We start from the raw sequence: 23,758 nt of genomic DNA on the forward strand, positions 1-23,758 counted from the left end.
AAAATACTTTCGAGACATATATTCGGTATAAAAGGAAGCCTACCTTGTCATTTGAAGGGGTCTACCTACAATTCAAGTGATCTCTTAATTATAAAATCAATTCAATTCCAAGTGGACAAGCAATCAAGCATTCATCAAGCATTGAAGGAGAATTCAAGTTAAAGCACAACATTCTGCATGACATCCTAAAACCTTGTGTGAGGATTCAAGAAATATTCATCAAGATATCATGTTCAATTTTAAGCATTTTTAGATTAGATCTATCCTTTCCCTCAAAAAGAAAACATTATACTTCAAGGTTAATTCACAACCCGAGGTTTGACATAGGAAAGTTCCCATCAACAAACCTATTTTTCATCATTTTGTGTGTAGGAAATTGATTCAAGAGTTACATGTGAAGAATTTGGCAAAGTAAATGATGACAATCAAACTCAAATTTTGATGGCATGAAAAGCATAAGAGTAGGCCATGTCACACCTCCTAGTCCCAAGAATTTTTGACAACCTTTTGATAGTAGATTCTGTGTATGATGCTAATCTAAAAAGATTTCATTTTTTCTACATCTGACAGGTGGAGGATCTGGTCGATCCGCACCTCCTAGTCCCAACAATTCTACTTGAACACTCTGTCACGGGAGAAGAGATATGAATTCTAGGTCTACTAAGCAGATGCTTACTATTAGTCATATGATAAGAGAAAAGAGAAGAAACGTGAATACTACTAGCTAACAAGTTGTGTAATGTTGGGTGATTCATGTTACATCATGGATTTCATTGGCTAGCAAGTTGTGTTATGCTAGGTGATCCATGATAGAAAAGATTAACAGAAAAAACCATTTGTTCGCAAGGCTATCCAAAAACTCTACTACAAAATGGTTGTTGTAGTGACACAAAACACAAACAACAATAATAACCAACACTTGCAAAGGTGTAAAAAACAATAATGGTCACACTAGCATTAATCCATGCTATTCCAAGTAATGAATCTCAAAAAAATAATAACCATGCCCTAGGGAGCGCTATGTACCACAACACTTCTAGTTTGAGGATATAACATAAATGAATTAACACGAGAAAAAAGGAGAGCTAATATGCCTCCCCTTAAGATGTCAACATACCTCTAGGTTGATATCTCAAGGTAGATAGCGATCAAGGATAAGAACCTTCAAGACCAAGAAGATACCCTTAATAAACATACATGCATTCCAATCTAGTAAGAAAGATCCTTGTACATGCCTCATTGCTATAAGAAAGGAAGAGATAGTTGTAAAAGCGATATTATGGAAACATTAAACATAATTTAAATGAAGGCAACCAAAAGAATGCAGAGCGATAAAAAAACTCTATAGAGCAACTATTTTTCATACCTCAAATAAAAAATTGTAGGGTGGAACAATAAAAAATGGCAAATCAAGAAAAGAATGAAATATCCAAACAAAATTCTTATACAATGTAGTCTAGTTGAAGGATTTTCATTCAACACAAGATAGTGAAGGGGTCATTATGATGATTTATTTGAAGGTTCATAAGTTAAAGGTAGTCACTAACATATAAAGAGTGAATAAATTGAAGAGCTTGATGAATTGCTAACGTAGCATGAGGATGTATGATGTTAACAATAGAAAAATGATATTATGATGGTGGTGAAACTACAAAATGTTTTGATCATATTTTTATTGAGAATGAAAGCAACCACCTTGAGCTCATGAATGATAGGCATCGTATTGTAGAATATCAACCCTTGTTGAATAAGGGTGTCACATTTTTGAGGCTCGATCAATGCAAGGAGACATTTTGTGTATATGAAGTGGTTTCAATTAGCCATTTTGTGTATAAGTAGAGAGGAGATGTTGATGTCTTTTTTTATTTTCCTACAAAATAATGAAATAGGTCCTAATCAAGGAACACATGCATCCAAGCAAGGAGAGAATTTGGATTCAGGACGATTCTATGCAAGAAAGGATATCAAGTTATAAAAGATAAAAATCAACAAAGGTAAAGTGGATCCTTAAAAAAGAGGAACAATTGACAACTATTATTCTTGCTCCACAATGTAGAGACAAGAAGAACTAGGCTATTACGTTGCCTCCCAAGTATGATTGCACATGAAATCATAGTACCATGAATGACAATGAGCCCCTAATAGGTAATTAAGTTACCAATGTCATATAGCAAGATAAAAACATAATAGGATATAAATATCATTTAGAAGGGATATGATGAGTGTATAACTCATTGTCACCTATTATTGAAATGTTACTCTAACTAGAATAAGTTGTTGAATTTTAATCTCCAAATCATGACATTCATTAGTGGAATAGTTGATGATGCTTGAAAAAAAGATTATCCTAATATTGTTTATGGTTTTTTCTTCAATTTTTCAATGGGAGAGTAATAAACTTGGCTTTAAGAAACTCATACAAAATTATCTCTTGTTGTGATTAAAATTTGTTGGAAAAGTCATAGATATATTAGACAATGGTGGAGGGGATGTCAACAAAGGAGGAGGATAGAAACCTAAATTTTCTTTAGAAAAATGTAATGTATATTTCTCATGAACCTCCACACTTCATTGCACACATCCTAAATCATGTCCATTGCATCCATGTGTATATTTAAATGTGGTATTTAAATTATGTCTAGAGGAGTGTGTTCATTCATATTTTCAAAGTTTAAAGATCCTCAACCATAATCAAGACATGTGTTGGAAGAAGAGGTTGGAATAGATTTAGAAGAAGCTTGAATAATTGACACATGCAACTCCCTTGAGACTTCATATTTGGATAGAGGGACCTTATATAAAATTAAGGAAGGCATGAGAGTGATATATGTATTAGTGTAATTATTATAATTTTTGAATATTTATCTGTAGTATAATATTGGAAATAATATCTTATACTAATTAGGGAGTCGTAATTAGGATATTATTTTCCCATTTTTAGTTGTTGATCTCATTATTTAAGACACAAATGATTTTCATCAGTTCTTTTCTCTAAGTGGAATATATATCTAATGTAATTATTTATATTTTTAATAAGAAAATAAATTTATTGTAGTAATCATGTGGTTTTTTAATTTTATCTCTTGTCTAAGAGAAAGTATTGAAGATCATAACTCTAACATGGCTTTAGTTTGGATGAGTAACAAAATTCCTCTATTATTTATCCTATGATAGATGTTCATACCTTGTTCAAAAACTTCTAATTTCTGTGAGGCAGTTTGTCAAACAGTCGACGTGCCATTTCAAAGCCCCCGTTTTTGCACAGGCTGGGGGATGTTGACAAAGCTTTACACCTGCGCCCACGCTAACGGAGAATCAGAAACATCACTATCTGCAGGTGCAAAATAAATGGGTGACCGATGAATGACTTAAAGAAGGGGAATGAAGCCTATTGGTCTTTAGTCGTTGAACACAATGATCGTTGGGATTGCACAAAATAGACCTTTTAAAATGCTTTAGAAACTTTCAATACTGTGAAGACATGAACAAGGAATTCAAACTACTAAAATGCCTCACAAAAATGACGTCTCATGGAATGCTACGATATGCAAAAACTAGATTTGTTGAAAATCTTTTTGAAACCTTAAGGAAAATGCACATGGTAGGTGTACAACCAAAATCCACAACAATTGCTAGCACCCTCTTCGCACACATCTGAGATTGGAACCTTGGAATAGGGTCTGGGCATCAATTGAAACATTAAGGGAGATTTTTAGATGTTGTAGTTGTGAATGCCCCTGGTAGATATGTTTGCAAAATGTGGGAGCATAAAACTAAACATATGAACTATTTTTTGACAAATAAAAAATTCCCAAAAAGGATGTCGATTCATACGATATATATTGATTCATACCTGGGAGCATGCCCTATTCCACGAGCAAACATTGCTCCCATTTTCGCATGTTATCCCTTTTCCGTCGGGCCTTCAATCTACGGAAAAATCCATATCCAATTCTCGAGCAAGGGAAGAAGAGCTTTTCTTTGCTCGAGATCACCATTCATTTCTAGCAGGAGTTGAGCATTGATTTCGAATAGATATGATCTCTATTTGACCCAGAAAAAACCGGTGGCATTATGCAGATACAACCTGTCCTCTATTGATGGGGTTTGATAGAGGTGGAATTGCAAAGAGCCAATCTAGGTCACGATTCATGCTTATTGTGGGCGGGAGTATGCTGTTGGGGCGGCAATGTGAGAATGTGAAGAGGCCGCGAAATGATTTGAAATGTCTTGGTCTTTTTTTTTTTTGAAGTAATGCCTGCTGTCGTCAGAATTTCAATGAACTCGGGCACTTTTTATAAAAAAACATAAATGTCATTGCCAATTCCACCTCTGTCGAAAACATATATTGAATTATCGTTGGAATTCCGACGAATGCGGGTAATTTTTCAAAAAAAAATCAAATTTGTTCACAATATACCTTCTCCGTCGGAATTTTAGGGCAAATGCATTAGTGTATATATAGTGTGTGTGTGTGTGTGTGTATGCATACATACATATATGTATACTTATATGTATATTTTCTCTCATTTGTTTGTGTGTATATGTATACATATATATGCATATTTTCTCTCGTTTGTTTGTTTGTTTATATATAATTTTTATTTTTTATTTTTGTTTAATATATATATGTATGTATGTATACATACATACATACATACATACATACATACATAGATACATATGTATATGTATACTTGCATGTATAATTTCTCTCATTTTTTTGTTTGTATATATATAATATTTTTTTTTTATTCTTATATATATATATTTGTACATTTATATATGTATATACATATACATATATACATGTATATGTATGTATATGTATATATATATATATCTATATATACATATGTATATGTATATATAGATATATATATATATATATCTATATATACATATACATATGTATATATATATATATACATATACATATGTATATATATATACATATACATACATATACATGTATATATGTATATATACATACATATACATATACATACATGTATATATACATCTACATATATATATACATATATATACATTTACATATACATATACATATACATATACATATACATATACATATACATACATATATATATATACACATATATGTATGTATGTGTATATGTATATGTATATGTATATATACATGTATATATACATGTATATATACATATACATATACATATACACATACATATATATATGTATATGTATATCTATATATATGTATATATATATATATACATATCTATACATATGTATATATACATGTATATATACATACATATATATATATATATCTGTATGTATATATGTATATATATACACACACACAGATATATATATATATATATATATTTGTGTATATATATATTTATATACATATATGTATATTTGTGTATATATATATATTTATATACATATATATATATATGTGTGTGTGTGTGTGTGTGTGTGTGTGTGTGTGTGTATATTTATATGTATTTATGTGTATATATATATAGGTATGTATTTATGTATGTATGCATACAAACATACATACATACATACATATATGTATGTATATGCATATTTTCTATTTTCTTTGTTTGTATTTATTTGGTTTTTTAATTTTTATATTAATTTTTATTAATTTTTTATTTCCTTATTTAACCTTCTTTTTTCTTTTTATCCTTCTTGGTTTTTAGTCTCTCTTTTTATTATTTCTTTTGTATTATTAGTTTTTTATTTTTTAACTTATTTTTTTACAATTGTTTTCCTTCTTTTTCTGTAGTCTTGTATTTCTTTGTCTCCTTTCATCCTTGTTCCTTGTGCATCCTCCCAAACCTCCCCCCGCCCCCCCCCTCAAATACCCCTTAAGTGAGCCTTTGTCTGTATTTTTATTTTTAACATCTCTAGACACTCTCTTTCATCCCGATGATGGATCACAAAGAGTGATCCAAACCATTGATGCAAAAAAGATATAGACAATCAAATCCAAAAACAACTTACCTTTTTAGTTATGGATTGTGGAAGTTTGATTAAATTAATTTTACATAGTGCCAATCTACAATAAAATATATTATTAATTTATCTGTAAGCCATATGATTGTAGTAATCACAGATGTAGTGTTGCAAAATGCACCATTTATGATTCAACACAACCTTACCATGAACCATATTTTGCATCATTTTCCTCATGGAGCCAAATTGACTACAACAAAAATTTAGGTGAATATGTGAGTTCTAGGGAAGGCCTTTATTCATTCCCTAGGTCACCCAATCATTATAGACTACAAACATTTGACAAAGTCTCTTAGGAGGTGCAAGTGTAAAGATTTATTAAACTATGATGTAATGGTTTTTAGAATACATGACACTAACAATTTTTTTTTCTAATACTACAGTTGCACATAGGGTCCATTCATAATAACCACTCTCATTTTTTCTTAACTCCAAACCATTTGGCCATGGCGACAATGGGCGCAATGTTGTAAAAAGAATAATTTTACATTCTTTGCCTTTTGGGTCCTAACATGCTAAGTGAACATGTTGGAGTTGGTGGATGAATGCTAGAGATATTTCACCCCAACTATCTTGATCTCTCTAAGATACACAATGTTGGCAAAGATACTTAAGAGATCTATGTTTGAAAAGTTTCCAAAATATTATAGATTGGTTGGTAGAGAGGCACCTAAGCACACAAGCATACCAGGAGGTCAAAAGTCATAATATGAGCAATTTTATTGTATTTGAGTCATTCATAATGTATTAAGGTTATTTGAGTCCAGTGAATCATAATATGTAAGGATAAATGAGCCATTTTTTCCAAAGATATCATATTTGGTCCATCTTGAAGTGTTAAAAGTGTCCATGTAAGGGTTAGAGTCATTTATGTAAAAAATGCAAAAAATGTAAAAATTGCAAAGTTGCAACATTGCCAAAAAGTGCAACAAAAGTGTAAAAATGAAATCCATTGGTTATGAGGTGGTTAGAGTAGTTGTGAAGGACTTGGAAATGGTTTATAAAACCACGTTTGGCTGAAATCAAGAGGGTAGAGCAGTTTGGAGGGGATTTGACAAAGATTATCCATCAAACCTTCAAACTGTCACAAGGTTTCAAGGAATCTGTGACTGTCCTAGATCCATGGAGGATCAAATTTGGTGTATTTTTATATGTAGAGGTTTTTGAATGATATATTAATGAAATATATTTTAGATGGAACATTTCTTATGTATTTTTGTGGAGTATTTGGCAAGATATGTTTGTTTTTACAATAATTGTCAAAACCCTGTCAAGGGTTACCCATTTTTGGGAAAACGCTCATAACTGTTTATTTAACCGTTGGATCTGGATGCAATTTTGAGATAATTTGTGTAACTCGGTATTCTAAAGTTGTACCAAAAAGATTTATTTATGATTAATATTTAAAGAGTTATTGATGACTTTTTGTTACAGTTCATGGTGAAAGGTAGACTGGTGAAGGCAGTAGCAGTCCGGTTGCAGCATTTGGTATGGTCACATGAGGGATCATAATGAAAAAAGGATATATATGTTGGAAAGTTCTTCGAATCATCTTTCCAATTCTTTTTGGTTTACTTAATTTGGTTAAGAATTGAATATTTTGTGGTTATTTTGGTGAAAATAGTTTTTAAAGGATAAAACCCCGAACTAGGGTATTCCATGGCAATAAAGAATTTGTTCTCTCATGTTATGGTGAATGTTATGATCTGAAATATTGAATGAAGCTTTTTAGGGATGTAATATAACCTTTGAAATTAGTTTGGATTTGAGAAGAGTGATTTATCTTTTTATATGTCTCTTGATTCAAGTTTAAAGTCTACCCTTGAATGAAGGTTTTATGGTTTGTGATAGATGCTCTGCATCAAATTGGTATCAGAGCTAGAAGAGTCTGAGTGTGTGGGTAGAGCACCAAAGGAGGCTATCCACACCAGGACCTAGCCAAGAAGGATTTATTTTTTTGTTTTTGCTGATTTGTTTTTGGTTGCAAGGTGCTCGTCCATCTAGCTAGAAGAAGGCAGACAAGGAAGCTCTGTCAAGGGGCAAAGGGATGGTCCAAGGCCATGGGATGATCCATTGGCTGCCAAAAGACTAGGGAGAGATGCAAAGAGGAGAAATCCTAGGTGAGGCACAAAGGTTCTTGGTGAGGTGATGCAGCATGGAGAGGTGGACTTATGGTTGGTAAAAGCACTTGAATGGAAGCCACTACAAACTCCATTAGTAGGAGTCATAAAGAGATTGTTTAAGAAGGAAGCAACAACATAAAGAGGCATAAAGAGGTAAAGATTAAGACAAAGGTGAAAATAATTTATACTAGATTCCATCATCCTAATAGTTTTGAGTTGCTATGGATTCTCGTGTAGGGTTACATATTCTTCAATGGAAGAATTCTAAGGAAGAGTTGTGCTTCACAATTGCGCAGTAAAGTTCTCTAATGATGTTATTGCCCATGATATGCTCAAGTGGAGATCGTAAGTTAGGATTGTCATTGATTGTGTACTTTATGTACTCATTATATTCAACCTTGTGGTCTCTTATAAATAAAATGTTTTTCTTGATCTTGGATTATAATGTATTTAAATTGTACACTGTTTTTTAGGAACATGCCTCTATTCTTGTACGTGAATGAGCTTGTTGATTTAATTAATGCTTAATTATGTGTTAATATTGTATTAATTAAATTTAATATATGGAAGTCCTTCGATAACTCTCTCTTTATCCATGGTCCTACAAAGAACATCAACAACATATACAAAAAGATCCTAAGGACTTCTAATGTAATCAAATAAAATTTGGTTCAGAATAGGTTCGTTGATGATGAGATCATAGATGGTGACATATGTGCTTCGTTTTATAGTGATGAAGCATATGCACCATGTTTCATTCAAGAAATGTAGCCCTGAGCACTCAGCATGTGTAAAATAAGGGCTACAAAGGAAAGGTATTGAGGCTACATGAACGAGGTCCTCTTCAACCACCCTTTTAAATTTAACTTCAATAGGTTTGGCTTAGGATATATGCCATTAATGGAAAAATCGTATGATAATAATAAACACCTTTAATACTATGGTTATAATGTTAGAATGGCATGAGGTATTCCCTATTGTCAAATGTGTGAAAAGATAACACTTCTATAATGATTTAAACATATATACGATTAGAACTACCACTACATCTTCCATTGACCTTCCACTCATCCACTCAAAACTTATTACTTGAGAGCAACAAGATCCTTTTTCTTTGGACATATTTGACAATGATGAAGCTATAATTGAGCTATTGGGATTCCATGAGAATATTCCAAGTAGTAACTATAGTTAGATTTTGAAATTAAATTAGATGCAACAACCTATTTTGAAGAAGAAGTTGAGTTCTTTAGTATAAACTTTCCAAAAGAAGGAAAGAAATATTCTACATATTGACAAGATTGGTCAATAATTTTACAAAAAAGTTCACATGACATCAATCTAAGAATAGAAAATCAAATGGAGAAAATGTCCACTTCAAAACAAACCCTTAAAAGGAAAAGGGCAAAAAGAGAAAAGCTTGAAAAATTATTTCAAAAATCCAAATCACTAAGCAAATGCAGAATTAGAGTTGGCCTAGTGGTGGAGAACTTGTGCTCTTGAAACAGAGGTCACAAGTTCAAATTCCGCAAGGGGATAAGGTATGTACGCCTCATCTTAGCACAATTAGGTGGTTGCATATTGCTATAAGCCATTTGTAAACCCATATAAGATTCCCCAACATCATGGACTATAAAATAATCTTTCTTTCTTTCTATCACTAAAACACATCCTTTATTTTAGAATCAATCTTTAACTTATTTCTTGTCATATCCATTCAATTATGATGCTTTTTAAGTATATAATAAACACAAATGTGAAGTTATTATTTATCTTCAACTATTGAAATTGAATGTCTGCATTTGACATCCATCCTTACCCCCAAAAAAATAGATGTCGGTAAGCGTCAAGGTGGCCCACGCTAACTGACAGCTATGTGGGCCCGACGAACTTTTACTTTCGGACCAAAGGAGCGGAACAGCATGTGGTTCGGTGGCGCGCCGTGTAGACCAGTTCCGTCTCCATTCACCGAACCAAAGAGTTTTATAATCACTTGACTTCTTTTCGGAACGTGCAGTACCAATGTTCGCGAGGTGAGCTCAAAATAATGTAACTTGTTTGGCGTTTTCCACACGAACGTTCATAATGATAGATACTGTGTTGAGGCCGATCTTTCACGCTACATATCTTTGAACGTTTACTTTTTGATCAAGAAAATTAGGAGCCTTAAATCCGACTGAGCTTAGGAGTCTTCAATCCGAATGATCTTTCCCCACATTTTCTCTAATAGAGCCTTCTCGTTTGCTCAAGCGTCTACAAGCAATAATGGCCCGTCCCGCTCTCGTTCTTTTTTCCTGCATCCTCACCTTTTCACTCTCGCTTCTTCCTTGCGCTTCCCTCTCGCAGGACGGCGTAATTCTTCTTAAAATGACAAAGGAATATTGCAGCGATACTGAATCTTTAAACGATTGGAATGAATCTGATCAAAATCCGTGTGCTTGGAGTAGAATCTCTTGTGATACATTCAACAGCGTTACCAAAGTAAATCTCACGGGTTCTTTTATTTCTGGGAACTTGACTTCGGCTCTATGTAGCCTTCCTAATCTCACGACGTTGATTCTCTCATACAATGAATTCGGCGGTCCTTTCCCCGATGGCCTCTTGCATTGCAAGCGTTTGCGGCAGCTCGATTTATCGTCAAACCAGTTCGTTGGAAGGCTGCTCAGTTCTATCTCTGAATTGAGTGAGTTGAGAGAGTTGAACCTGGCAGGTAATTCTTTCAGCGGTCCCTTGCCCGAGGGCCTTTTCCATTGCAAGCTTTTGCGGCAGCTTGATTTAAAGAGGAACAAATTTTCTGGAACGCTGCCCATTTCTATCTACGAATTGAGCGACTTAAGAGAGCTGTACCTGGCAGGTAATTCTTTCATAGGTCAATTCCCCCACGGCCTTTTGCATTGCAAACGTTTAGAGCATCTCGATTTGTCGGAAAACCTGTTGATTGGAAGGCTGCCCAGTCGTATCTCCGAATTGAGCGAGTTAAAAGAGTTGAACCTGGCTTATAATGATTTCAGTGGCTCCATTCCTCCAGCCTTTGGAATGCTGCCAAAGCTCGAAGTTCTCTTCCTCGACAACAATAGTTTGAATGGGACATTCAATGTTCTCGGGAATATGAAGTATCTGGTAAACTTCATGATTGGCAATAATCCTCTGCAACCTGGTGTCTTACCCAAAGGGCTTGGGAATTTAAAGCAGTTGCAGAAGTTATCGCTATATAACTGTAATCTTGTAGGCGAAATCCCGGATTTCTTCGGCAGATTGACGCAGCTGGAGTGGTTGGACATGCGGTACAATCATCTACGGGGTAATATTCCGACCAGTCTAATGCAGCTTTCGACATTGGGAGAACTGCTTCTCGATCAAAATAATTTGTCTGGACGAATTCCTGCCAACATTCATCAACTGAGGAGGTTAACCATTTTGGGTCTTAGCGACAATGACTTGTCTGGACGCATTCCTTCCGAATTACAATGGGATTCACTGACTTATTTCAGTTTATCCAACAATAACTTGTCTGGACACATTCCAGAAGTTCTAGACAAGCAGGCTTACAAAGACAGCTTACTGCCCAATCCAAGGCTATGCGGGGGTCGGATTTTAACGCTACCTCCGTGCTCCACTCCATACAAGTTGTCACCTGAGAGATTGGCTACCATTCTAGTGGTACCCTTATTCATTGTAGCCGTGGCTTTGAGCTCCATTTGTCTTTGTCGTTCGTCTCGCAGGAAGCCAACTGACACGCCATCGTGGAAAATGACGCCATTCATTTCGACAGAAGTAGACGGATCGTACATCCTCCGCAATTTGAAGGAGAGTAACGTGATCGGATCTGGAGGTTCCGGGAATGTTTACAAGGTCATTCTGCAGAACAGGCAAGCGGTAGCAGTAAAGAAGATCCGGAACAGGGGTAAACTAGCAGGAAATTTAATGAGAAATGGCGAGCATGAAGAGAATAAAATTGGGGAAGTAGAGGTGGATGTATTGGTACTCATCCGTCATACCAATATCTTTAAGCTGCTCTGTTACATTTCAAGCGAAGAGTTCGATTTCAAGCTGCTGGTTTACCAGTTCATGCCCAACGGTAGCTTGTTCGACTGTATGCACGATGACCCAGAACCACAAATGGCGCTGCAATGGCCGATGCGTTATCAGATCGCTCATGGAGCAGCTCGTGGGCTCAGTTACATGCATCATGATTGCTCCCCTCCAGTATTGCACAGAGATGTGAAATCTAGCAACATCTTGCTAGACGAGGATTTTAGGGCTAAAATGGCAGATTTTGGCGTATCCAGAGTGTTCGATAGGCTGGGTGATGAGCATACAGTATCTGGTTATGTTGGGTCGCACGGATATATAGCCCCAGGTTACATTTTATCTCTACCCGCGATGGGCTAATATGTTCAATTTTCAATTTCTATGTAACGGATTTAGCACCATAACATTATAAATTTTTATTGTGCAGAGTACGGCCATATACTCAAAGTGAGCGAGAAAAGTGACGTTTACAGTTTCGGAGTGTTGTTACGGCCATAATACTACTTAGGTATGTGCACAGTGCAGCCAACTGAACGTGTAGCGAAGCTGAATTCATACGAATTTCAAATGATTAAAAATAGGTTTAAATTTGGAAACTTGCCTATCTTGCAAGGAAAAGGAGCATTTCTAATCGAGTGTTTACAGCTGACTTTTTCGTTTTAGCTGCATTTCGCATTGTGAACGGAAGCTCTAAACAATGACAAAACGGGCAAAATTATAAATTAGGAAAATGCGGAAGCTATTCAGTCAATTAAAAACTGCTTTTTGTGCAGGCCTGTATCATGTTATTGCTTTCGGCAAAAAGTTTTGCTCAACTAATATTTTGCGTTCAAATTATTATTATTTTATTGTCATCCCCTGCTTCAATACCCATTTCTGTGCCTGCTTCGTTAGTTTCTCTACAGGCACAATTGTTCCCTGATTCATCTCCCATCTCTGCACTATCTGTTAGGAATAATTAAGATTGTCTAAAAAATAATAGAATATTTCTAGAGTCTTTCAGGAGCTATTTTTAAAAAACAGAGCTGTTGTAAAAAGAAGTTTCCAGAGTTTAGAGTTTTCTAGAAAGCAAGAAGATTCTAGGCTTCAAAGATGTAATAGCTATATATATGTGTGATTGAGGACCGCTGCTGTACGCAGTTTTTTTAATTGAATATATATATCTTTTCTAACCCTGTTTTGCCCTGTTTTTTATCTGTTTATGGTTGCTGTTATGTTTTTATTTTCTGGGTGATTGAAGACAGCTGCTGTACACAGTCTTTTGAATTGAATATATATATCTTTTCTAATCTTGTTTTGCCCTATTTTTTATCTGTTTATGGTTGCTGTTATGTTTTTATTTTCTAGGGCTGTTTTTACATGGTATCAGAGCTAGAAAAACATTGCTAGAGGGATTTGCTGTAGGAAAATATATTGCTGGAAGTGGTTTGTTTGCAGGGCTGATATATTATTGGAGTGATATTTGGTTGCAAGGCTGTTATATTGCTGGAATAATATTTGTTTGAAGGCCTTTTTTTTTTTTGCTAACATGGGCTCTTCAAATGAAGTTTTGCCTACTTTTGATGGAAGTGGTTTTGCAGATTGGAAGATTGCAATAAAAAATACTCTAGGAGAGAAGGCTTTATGGCGGATAGTGAATAAAGAAATTGGAGAACCTCAACAAAATGACGAAGAAAAGGAGTTGTGGAAATGCAAGTTGGAGCAAGCTAGAGGTATTATTGGTAAAGCTTTGAGCCCCAATCTGAATAGAAGATTTGTTGATGTTGATAATCCAATAGAGCTGTGGGAGAATTTAGAAAAGGATTATAAAGATGCAAACATTGCTAGCATGTTTAGTATAGAAGAAAAATTGATGAATTTAGATCCATTTGATTTTGGAAAAATGTCTGATTACTTCAATGAAGTTACTTTTTTAAATGCTCAGCTCAAAAAAATAGGTGTTGAATATGCAAAAATAGATTTTCAGTTGATTGCAATGGTTAAAAGTAAGCTTCCCCAGCCATATAAGATATTTAAGGAATCAAGGAAAAGGGTTCTTCAACTAAATCCCAATACCCCCCAACAAACTTTTGATCAATTTTGCAAGTCTGTTTTAGATGAAGAAGTTCAGCTTATTAAAGAAAGACATATTAAAAAGAATCATGCATATACAACCAAAAGTAAATTTTTTAGAAATGATGGAAAAAAGAATTGAAAAGGAAATAATAAATTTCGAAATAATGAAGGTTCTAACATTTTTTCTAGAAATATTGGTGCAGAAAAGCAAGCTAGAAGAAAACCCATTATTTGCAGGTATTGTGGAGGTCAGAATCACATGGAGAAATTTTGTTTGAAGAAGAGGGACATTGAAAGGCAGCAATATAAGCCCAAGCAAGAAATGTTTAAGGATGGGAAGAAGGATAAACATAGCTTCGTAGCCATCTCTTTAAAAAGGCAAGAGAAATCAAATGAGGAGGTAATTGCTACACCCGAGAGTAAATCTAGTGTTAAGGGGGGATACTTTGCTTCAGATTCTAATAAAGAATGGATTTTAGATTCAGGGGCATCATCTCACATGACTAGGGATAGATCTTTGTTTATTGATTTTTATGAAGGAAAGAATTCAGATCAAGAGATTTCTATTGGTAATAAAATGAAACTTCCAGTTTTAGGAACACGGACTGTTAATGTAACAAATGGATCTTTAAAGAATGTTTTACTGGTTGAAGGATTGGGGGTGAATCTTATTACAGTATATAAAATAGTTCAAGCTGGATATGAGTTTGTTGTCACTGCTGATCAAGCTATTGTTAGAGATAGAAAAAACCCAAGCAATATAATTGCTATTGGTAAAGTTGACCATGAAGAGAATCTATTTAAATTTGTGGGGTTTGTTGATTATAAATTCACACTCTCTCATGCTTTTATTGCTCAAACTGATTATATGTCAAAACTTTGGCATGCTATACTTGGACATATAAATTATAGAAAATTACATGATATGGCTAGAATGGATATGGTTAGAGGATTAACAAAAATGTTAGCTTGTGAAGTTGTGTGTGAGGGCTGTGTGTTAGGGAAACATGATCGAGATCCTTTTGATTCAGGTAAAGCATGGAGAGCTAATCATCCTTTGCAACTCATTCATAGTGATTTATGTGAACCAGGCTATCCTTCACTTTCAGGTGCCAGGTACCTTCTCACTTTTATTGATGATTACAGCAGGAGAGTATGGGTTTATTTTCTTGAAAGGAAAAAATGAAGTATTTGAAGTTTTTCAAAAGTTTAAGGTATTAGTTGAAAATCAAAGTGAAAAAAAAATTAAATGCTTAAGAACCAATAATGGGAGTGAATATTGTAATTATGCATTTGAGTCATTTTGTGAAAAATATGGTATTAAGGTGCAAAGAACAGTTTCTTATACTCCTCAACAAAACGGGGTGGCTGAACGAATGAACAGAACTCTTTTAGAAATGGCTCGTTGTATGTTGCATTTTAAAAGTTTACATAATAAATTTTGGGGTTTGGCTATTTCTTGTGCTGCACATATTATAAATAGAATTCCCACTAAAGCTCTCACACATATCACTCCTGAAGAAGCATGGAGTGGTAGGAAACCCCACGCTAGTTATTTTAAAGTTTTTGGGTGTATTGCTTGGGCACACATTCCTGATGAAAAGAGAAAAAAGTTAGAACCAAAGAGTCATAAGTGTCTGTTTATGGGTTATAGTGAAGAATCAAAGGCTTATAGGTTATATGATTTGACAACAAACAAGGTCTTTGTTAGTAGAGATGTGAAGTTTGATGAGCATTCACAACTTATAGCCACTCCCTCTCACTCTACAACAACAAATGCTTCTCATTTTTTAGATATTTTAGAAACCAATGGTGACTACATTGATGAGGATACAAATGATGACAATACTATTGAAAATGAAACAACTAATGCTTGTAATCAGTCATTTTCTACAGGTAGTGATGATGAAGAAGGTGACTTTTCAGCTAGACAAAAGATAAGGAGTGTTGAAGAAATATATGGGCAAGGCTCAAGGATCCAAGGATGAAATGTTAGTGCTCTAATGGCCAAAGTATTGGAGGTAAATGACCCAAGATCATATGAGGAAGCTAGTGGGGAGAAAGAATGGGAGAAAGCTATGAAAGAAGAATATGATGCTTTGGTGAAAAATAAAACTTGGGAACTTGTGCCACTTCCCAAAGGTAAGAATGTGATTGGTTGCAAATGGGTTTATAAAACAAAATATAAATTAGATGGTGCTATAGAAAAATTTAAAGCTAGATTGGTGGCTAAGGGATTCAATCAAAAAGTGGGTGTTGATTATGAAGAAACGTTTGCTCCTGTCATTAAAATGAATACAATTAGAATTATTCTTTCTTTGGCTGCTAGTCTTGGGTGGCATATTCATCAAATGGATGTCAAAAATGCTTTCTTAAATGGAGATTTATATGAACAAATATATATGGATCAACCATCAGGTTTTGTAGATCAGCAACATCCTAATCTTGTTTGCAGATTAAAGAAGTCACATTATGGACTTAAGCAGGCACAAAGGGCATGGAATGAGAAGATTGACATGTATTTTTAGCTTCATGGGTTTAAAAAATGTAAATCAGATCCAAATCTTTATGTGAAGAAACTGCAAAATGATATTATTATTGTTGCAGTTTATGTAGATGATTTGCTTATAGCTGGATCAAATATTGGGTTGATTACTGACTTAAAATGAGATCTTAAGGGAACATTTTTTATGAGTGATTTGGGTGAACTAAATTATTTTCTTGGCTTGCAAGTTAGTAGGCTTCATGATGGGTTGTTTATTTCTCAAACAAAATATGCTTTGGATCTTTTAGAAAAATTTCAAATGGTTGAATGCAAGCCAGCCCCTACTCCTTTTCAATCTGGAGTTAAGCTTACTAAGGAATGTACTTCCAAGAAGGTGGATGCTACTTTATATAGATAGCTTGTTGGTAGCTTGGTTTATCTAACACATTCTAGACAAGACATTTGTTTTGCAGTCAATATGGTATCTAGATTTATGCAAGAACCAAAAGAAAGTCATTGGTTGGCAACCAAAAGGATTTTGCGATACATTCATGGAACCATTTACTATGGTATACATTATAGTTACAAGTCTTCAACTTCTTTGATTGGCTTTATAGATTCAGACTAGGGAGGTGATATAGATAACAGGAAATCTACCAGTGGTTATATTTTTAAAGTGGGTAGAGTCAAGATTGGTTTTAAAAGAGGAGCCAACAAGGGGGTTAGGTTTTTCCATAGATGTGCTAGAGATTTCAGCCACTAAATTTGGGTCCAACAAGGAGCTAAGCGGACTTAATAGGGACCCACAAGAAGGGGTTAAAGCAATGTGAAAAGTTATAGAGCCTAAGTATTATCCCTTGATGGAGGGGAAGAGAATTTTTAGACTTAGTTCTTGCAATAGATTGATATAATGAAGAATAAACCCAATAAGCAAAGTTAATCATTATTCCATACCTGAGGTTGTTTAACATCAGGAAAAGTTGGATGTGAAATATTTTAACATGCCCTTACAAGGTGAATAATTTCATTAGAAAAAGGGAAACATCTTTCCAAACATTGGGCATCTCTTCTTTGTTATACCTTCTTTGTAATTTGGAAACCCCTTCTCCTATCTTAAAAAAATTCTTAAATTCCTCATTATAGGATCCCTTTGGTGTCTTGAGGAATGTTATTCTATCCCGTGGAAACCTAATGATGGTGGCAATAAAGTTTAGAGTGACTTTGAAGGCAAACTTTCCAATTTTCAACTCCCTTTTTTTCCAGGCCTGGGAAAAATTCTTGGAGATCTTTCGATCGAAACCCTACATGCCTTCAACATAACTATCTTGGTTCTCCTTAATAACCTTCTACCATATCTTAGAATTACTCTTGAATTTATCATGCATGAATTGAGTTCCATTTGTATTAGGAACCCTCCCATTGTAGTCACAAAGAGTTTTAGAGAAAAAATTTGGTGGGGAGAGCAACAACCAGCAGTTTGAGCACAACAACACTTCTGAGAAAAGTGAGAAGTAACGCTATTTTTTGAAAGAGATGTCCACTGCTAAACCAAAAAAGGATTAGCTAATACGGCAGAAAGAATAATGAAAAAGGTGATCTTTTAATATATATTGTGAACATTTAAAATTTACTTTCCTATATATTTATATATATGTTCTAAATATATTAAACTCAGAGATGCTTGAACCTTTGCATAAACTCAACTAGTGAGAGACAAAAACCAAGGGCTCGTGAGGGGTGAGGATCCAATAAATAAATCCTACTAACAAAAAGGAGCAAAACCTAGTTGGCTTTAACCACCACTAACAAAACTCAAAAAACAAGACACTCCCCCACCAAAAGAACAAATTGATGGCTTCCTTGGTGGGGAAGAACACCATCTTCATATCCTGCCATATATCATTTCCTTTTTTTGAAAAGGAGACCTTTCTATTCAAACCTTTCTTTGAGGAGATAAATAGAGAGTTTGGCATGAATTTCATCTTATAAACAAATGCATCAAGCCCTGTAGTAGTGGAGGAATCCAAATGTCTCCTCTTTTTAGGATGACTCCTTACAATCTTATCTTGAATAGTTTGGATAGTAGCATAATTCTTCTCGTTCATCTCCATGTTCTATGCATGCATGCTCTCCATTTTCCTTTTCATAGAGTCTTGATTGTCAAGCAACACCTCCACCACCTTTACCAAATCCTGTGTGTTCTTATTGTGGCTAACTTTTTCACTGAGCTCCTTCATGAATTTAATTATCACTTCTCACTTTTCAACCATAGTAGAAAATTTGCCCACTACCATCCAAGCCCTCGGTTCCTTGTCATCTGCAACCCAACTCAAGGTTCTAGCATGCACATTAGCAAGGGCTTCACATTTGTTAATTTTATTTTTAACTAGCTTAAACTTTCCAAGAAGCTAGATGATAGTAGGTTCATGCTTATTGAATACCTCACAAAGTTCATTTACTTTGGCCACAAAGAGTGGAAATTCCTCCTTGATCAGAGCACTTTGAGGAGAATAATTAGGGGAGTCAGGGGGATGAGGGGAGGGAGGGGTAGTCGCATTACTCACTAATTTATCAAGGGTCCAATTACATCAAGTGGACCATGAAGAAGTTTCCTCCTTCAAACCTTCTTCAACAATAACTAGCTTTGACTAGAGCATTCAACAATAGGGGACCCAGAGGTATTTGTGATTTAGCAGATTGAGAAAAGTTAGCTTGGGTGATAATCTTAAGGGATTAAGAAGATATGCATGATACTAACTAGGAAATATTGTAAGAGGAGGTGAAGAAAATACATGAGCCCAAATAGGCATGGTATAGGAGCACCTAGTCATGTTTCACTCTCCCTTTTAGTATTTTCATGCTTAAGTGTTTGTGATTCTTGTAGTAGGTTTTCAATTCTTTTATAGGTTTTTTTTAGTCATTTCATAAGTGTTTGATCTCATTTTGTTCTTGAGAGATCAAGTTTTGCTTCTTAGGGCTTGAGTTGTCAATTTTGTGCTTCTAGGCCAAAAAGGGCTAAAAAGTGGGAAATTGCCTTATAGGCCTAGAAATGGATGGGAAAGTTTTGGAACATGTTTTGTGAGTTTTTTTAAACATTTATAAGTGTCTAGGAGGGATAGATAAGTTAGGTTGCTCAAAAATTTCATTTGGAGCAACAAAAGTTGTTTTCTTTGTTTGGAAAAGTTATCATTTTTAAGACAAGTTTGTAAAAGTAAACCCCCTATAGCCGGTTGTCTATACAGGACCTAATAACTGAATCATGATGCTATAAATATTCCTCCCTTTTCTTTTTATAGGTTTGGCAATTGTAATTGAATGACATCTTCAATTAGAAATATAAAAAAATCTAGCTTTTAATGGTTTTTTAAATCATTTTCTTGTGACAGTTCGTACAGGATAGTTTCCTTCCATACAGTACTTGCTGGAGATTGATTTCAATGTACATTCAAATAATTTGATGTAATAGTTTCATTGGTTTTACATTTGGAAGTTGGTTGTACAAAATAGTTTCATTTTTGCTCCTTGACTGCCCTGTCAAGGGTTTTGGACTCCAAAATGCATCAACTTGTCTAAATCTGGGTTTGGGATCCCATGGGTGGACATAGAAAAGTTTCATTTCATATGTATAGTGTAAATATTTCATCTTTTGGCCAAGGTTGTGCAAAGGAAGTGTTTTTGAGTCTATGCTAGGCAAGTTGGAGATGGACTTGGCTAGTAAATTTGAATAAAGACTCAAACAAGTTTGTGCTTAAAGGTCAATTGAGTGAAAAACTTAAGGAAGAGGTTTGCACTAGTCTCCTTATATTTTTAGAGACATTTGGAGCTCCAAACAATATTTATTTTACTTTGAAAATGTGTCAAGTTGTAGCTGGCAGCGAGTACCCAGTTTTGGGAATTTAATGTCTTTTTGAATCCAAAGTTGATTTATGAACATATCCATGCTTTGGAATCTTGTGACAAGTGCTAAAAATGTTTCTTGGAGGCAAATACATGCATTGGTGAAGTTTCCATGAAGTTCTAACCTTGCAAAGTGCAGAAAAAACAACAAATTAGAAGTGATAGTGCTTATAACGGTCATTTTACTTCCTTTTTCAGTTTGTATAGCAAGTGTTTGATGTAATGTCATGCAGGGCAGAGTTGAAGAATTGTTCCAAATTATGTGGAAGAGGTTCTACAAGAGTTTGGAGGCTTGGTTTGTGGCTTAAAAGTGCCTTCCTTTTTTTCATGAGCAAAACCCTCTCAAAACCCTACTTTCTTGCCTAAAAATATGGACAGCCATTATACCATCTTCTCAGGAGCTAAAACCATAAAAATCCTTGCATTTAGACCTTTTTGACACCTTCCAAGTTAGGTTCCAAGGTTTTTTTTTCCATTGTTTCACTTTACAAGCAAAAATTACTACAATTAGGCCTCCATGGGCTAGTAGCCTTTTAGCCCTGTTTTAACAAAAAAAGTTGAACCCAATTGCCTCACTAATGTTAGAAACTTCCAAACTATTGAAGGATAGTTGAAATACACACAATGGGCCTAATGCAATCAATTTTGACAGTCAAGACATCATCTTGGGGTGTGGACCTATGGTGGAGGATTTGAGCAACATTGAGGAATAGAAGCTTGACCAAGGGAGTGCAACAAGATAATAGGGTGGTTGTTTGAGAAGAGATGTGGGTGTTGAAGATTGATTTTGCAAACACTAATTGAACAGAAAAGAAAAAGCATATCCTTTAGGCCCACATGATTGATTAAACTAATTTAGACTTATTGAGCAACTTCTCATTCAATCTCCCTATCATAGTGGTATCAAAACCTGAGAAAGATTCAGGTGAAAAGAGAAAACAAATTGACTTAGGACCAATAGAATCCTTAGAAGCAAACATGGTGACTAATGCTGAGTTAGCCAAGAAGGTCAAACACCAAGAAGAAGAAAATAGAGCACTCAGGGAGAGGTTGGAGCAACTAGCAATAAAACTAGTTGAAGTAGAAGTTTAGACTAAAGAATTCCATGATAAGGTAAGAGATAAGGGAAAAATGGTGGAAATAGAAGATGAGGTTCCCATACCTGATCCTATTCTTGAGAAAGAGCCATTATTGAAGGCTTTGAGAGCTATGAGTGGTAAAACCTTAGAGGGAGTAGCTCTTTTCAGTGGAAGGATGGATCCTGATACTCTTATAGAATGGATTAAAGTACTCGAAAACAATTTTGAATGTGATGGAATAACTGAAGCACAAAAGGTTAAAGTAGCAAAATCAAGGTTGAGAGGGGCATCCTTAACTTGGTGGAACTTCATCCAAGAGGAAAGGGTGAAAGAAGGTAAGAAACCAATAGCCACTTGGAAAGAAATGGTAACCAAAATTAGAGAAACCTATCTTCCTAAAGACTATGAAATTCAACTACATAGGAAAAGAAAAAACTTGAGACAAAAAAACCTAGATATTAGTAGCTACACTGAGGAATTTCAAAAACTATGCATGAGATCCAAGGTAGTAGAGGATGAGAGTATACGAGTAGCAAGGTATTTGAATGGATTGAAATGGAACATACAAGAAGAGATGAGTTTGTTATGTCCATAAATAGTTCACAAGTGTTATCAACTAGCACTCAAAGTGGAAGAGAGGAATAAGAGAAAGCAAGAACAAAGCAACAAAGGAAGAGGTAGGGGAAGAGATGGTAGAGGCCATAGAGGAATTTTTGGTGGAAGAGGAGATCAAAGGTCCCAAGGAGAATCCAAACTTATTGAGCAAAGTTGGGCTTCATATAGCAAGAGCAACTATAGAGGAAGGGGATCTAGCAACCTAGGTAGAAGTAGATCTAGTGGACTAGGAAGAGGGTCCTACTTGTCCATGATGAGATGCTACAACAGTCAGAAGTTGGGGCACCCTACCTACAGATGTCCAAAGAAACCCACTTCATCACAAGGAGGTGAAATAAAAGTGCATTATGTGCAAGAAAATGTAGTAAGTAGCAAAGCTCATGAAGTGAGGTTAACATCAGAAGATGGGGTGAGTTTGATAATGAGAAGTGTCTTGATAAAGGAGCCAATCAAGGAGGAACCTAGTCAAAGAAGGCAATTGTTTAGAATTAAGTGCAAGATCATGGGAAAGGTATGCAAGGTGGTCATTGATTCACGATCCACAGATAACATAGTTTCAAACGAAGCAGCGAGTAAACTCAAGCTAGAAAGAATCCCTCACACACATCCTTATAGAGTCACATGGTTGAATAGGGAGCAACATGTTCTTGTCAATGAACAAACATGGGTAGAATTCACTATAAGAGGGTATCAAGATAAGTTCTAATATGATATTCTTCCAATGGATGCTTGTCATCTACTTCTTGGTAGACCTTGGCAATTTGATAGGAAAGCCATACACAATGGTGAAAATAACTCCTACTCATTTCAGAAGGATGGTGTTACATACAAAATTCAATCTATAAATGAATAGAAAGAGGGTAGTAGGTCAAAGAATCAGAATGTTCTAATAGTGAATGAGAAAGAGTTTATTAACATACTTGAAGAGTGTAAAGGAGTGGGATTTGCACTCATAGTGACACCCAAGGAAGAAAAGAAGGAGAAGAGGGTTGAAATACCACAAGAAGTGCATCAAATACTTGGTAACTTTAAATAAATTACAAGGGATGGAACACCTACAACCTTACCACCTCCTAGAGCCATTAGCCATCAGATAGACTTCATACCGGGAGCCTCTTTACCAAAAATTGTAGCCTATAAGATGACACATGAGCAGAACAAAGAAGTGGCAAGACAAGTGCAAGAACTCCTAGATCAAAATTTGATAAGAAAAAGTATAAGTCCTTGTGCAGTACCTACAGTTTAGCACCTAAGAAAGGAGGTACATGGAGATTATGCATAGATTCAAGAGCCATTAATAAAATCACTATCAGGTATAGATTTCCTATTCCAAGGATTGAGGATTTGATGGATTGTTTGGGAGGTGCAAAGTATTTCACAAAAAATTGACCTAAAGAGTGGTTATCACCAGATCAGGATAAAAGAAGATGATGAATGGAAAACAACCTTCAAAA

General features: G+C 35.0%; 1 protein-coding gene across 1 annotated transcript in view; it reads left to right on the forward strand.

Moving 5' to 3' along the window:
* The first annotated feature begins 10,406 nt into the window (after positions 1-10,406).
* Positions 10,407-23,758, forward strand: part of LOC131066185 (receptor-like protein kinase HSL1) — a 36,525-nt gene continuing 23,173 nt past the window's right edge. Inside the window, exon 1 of the mRNA XM_058000881.2 lies at positions 10,407-12,501. Coding sequence (XP_057856864.2) covers positions 10,407-12,501 — 2,095 coding nt within the window. The remainder of the gene's footprint in view (positions 12,502-23,758) is intronic.

This window comes from Cryptomeria japonica, chromosome 10 (assembly GCF_030272615.1).
Source record: "Cryptomeria japonica chromosome 10, Sugi_1.0, whole genome shotgun sequence".
In the NCBI taxonomy this organism is placed as follows: Eukaryota; Viridiplantae; Streptophyta; class Pinopsida; order Cupressales; family Cupressaceae; genus Cryptomeria; species Cryptomeria japonica.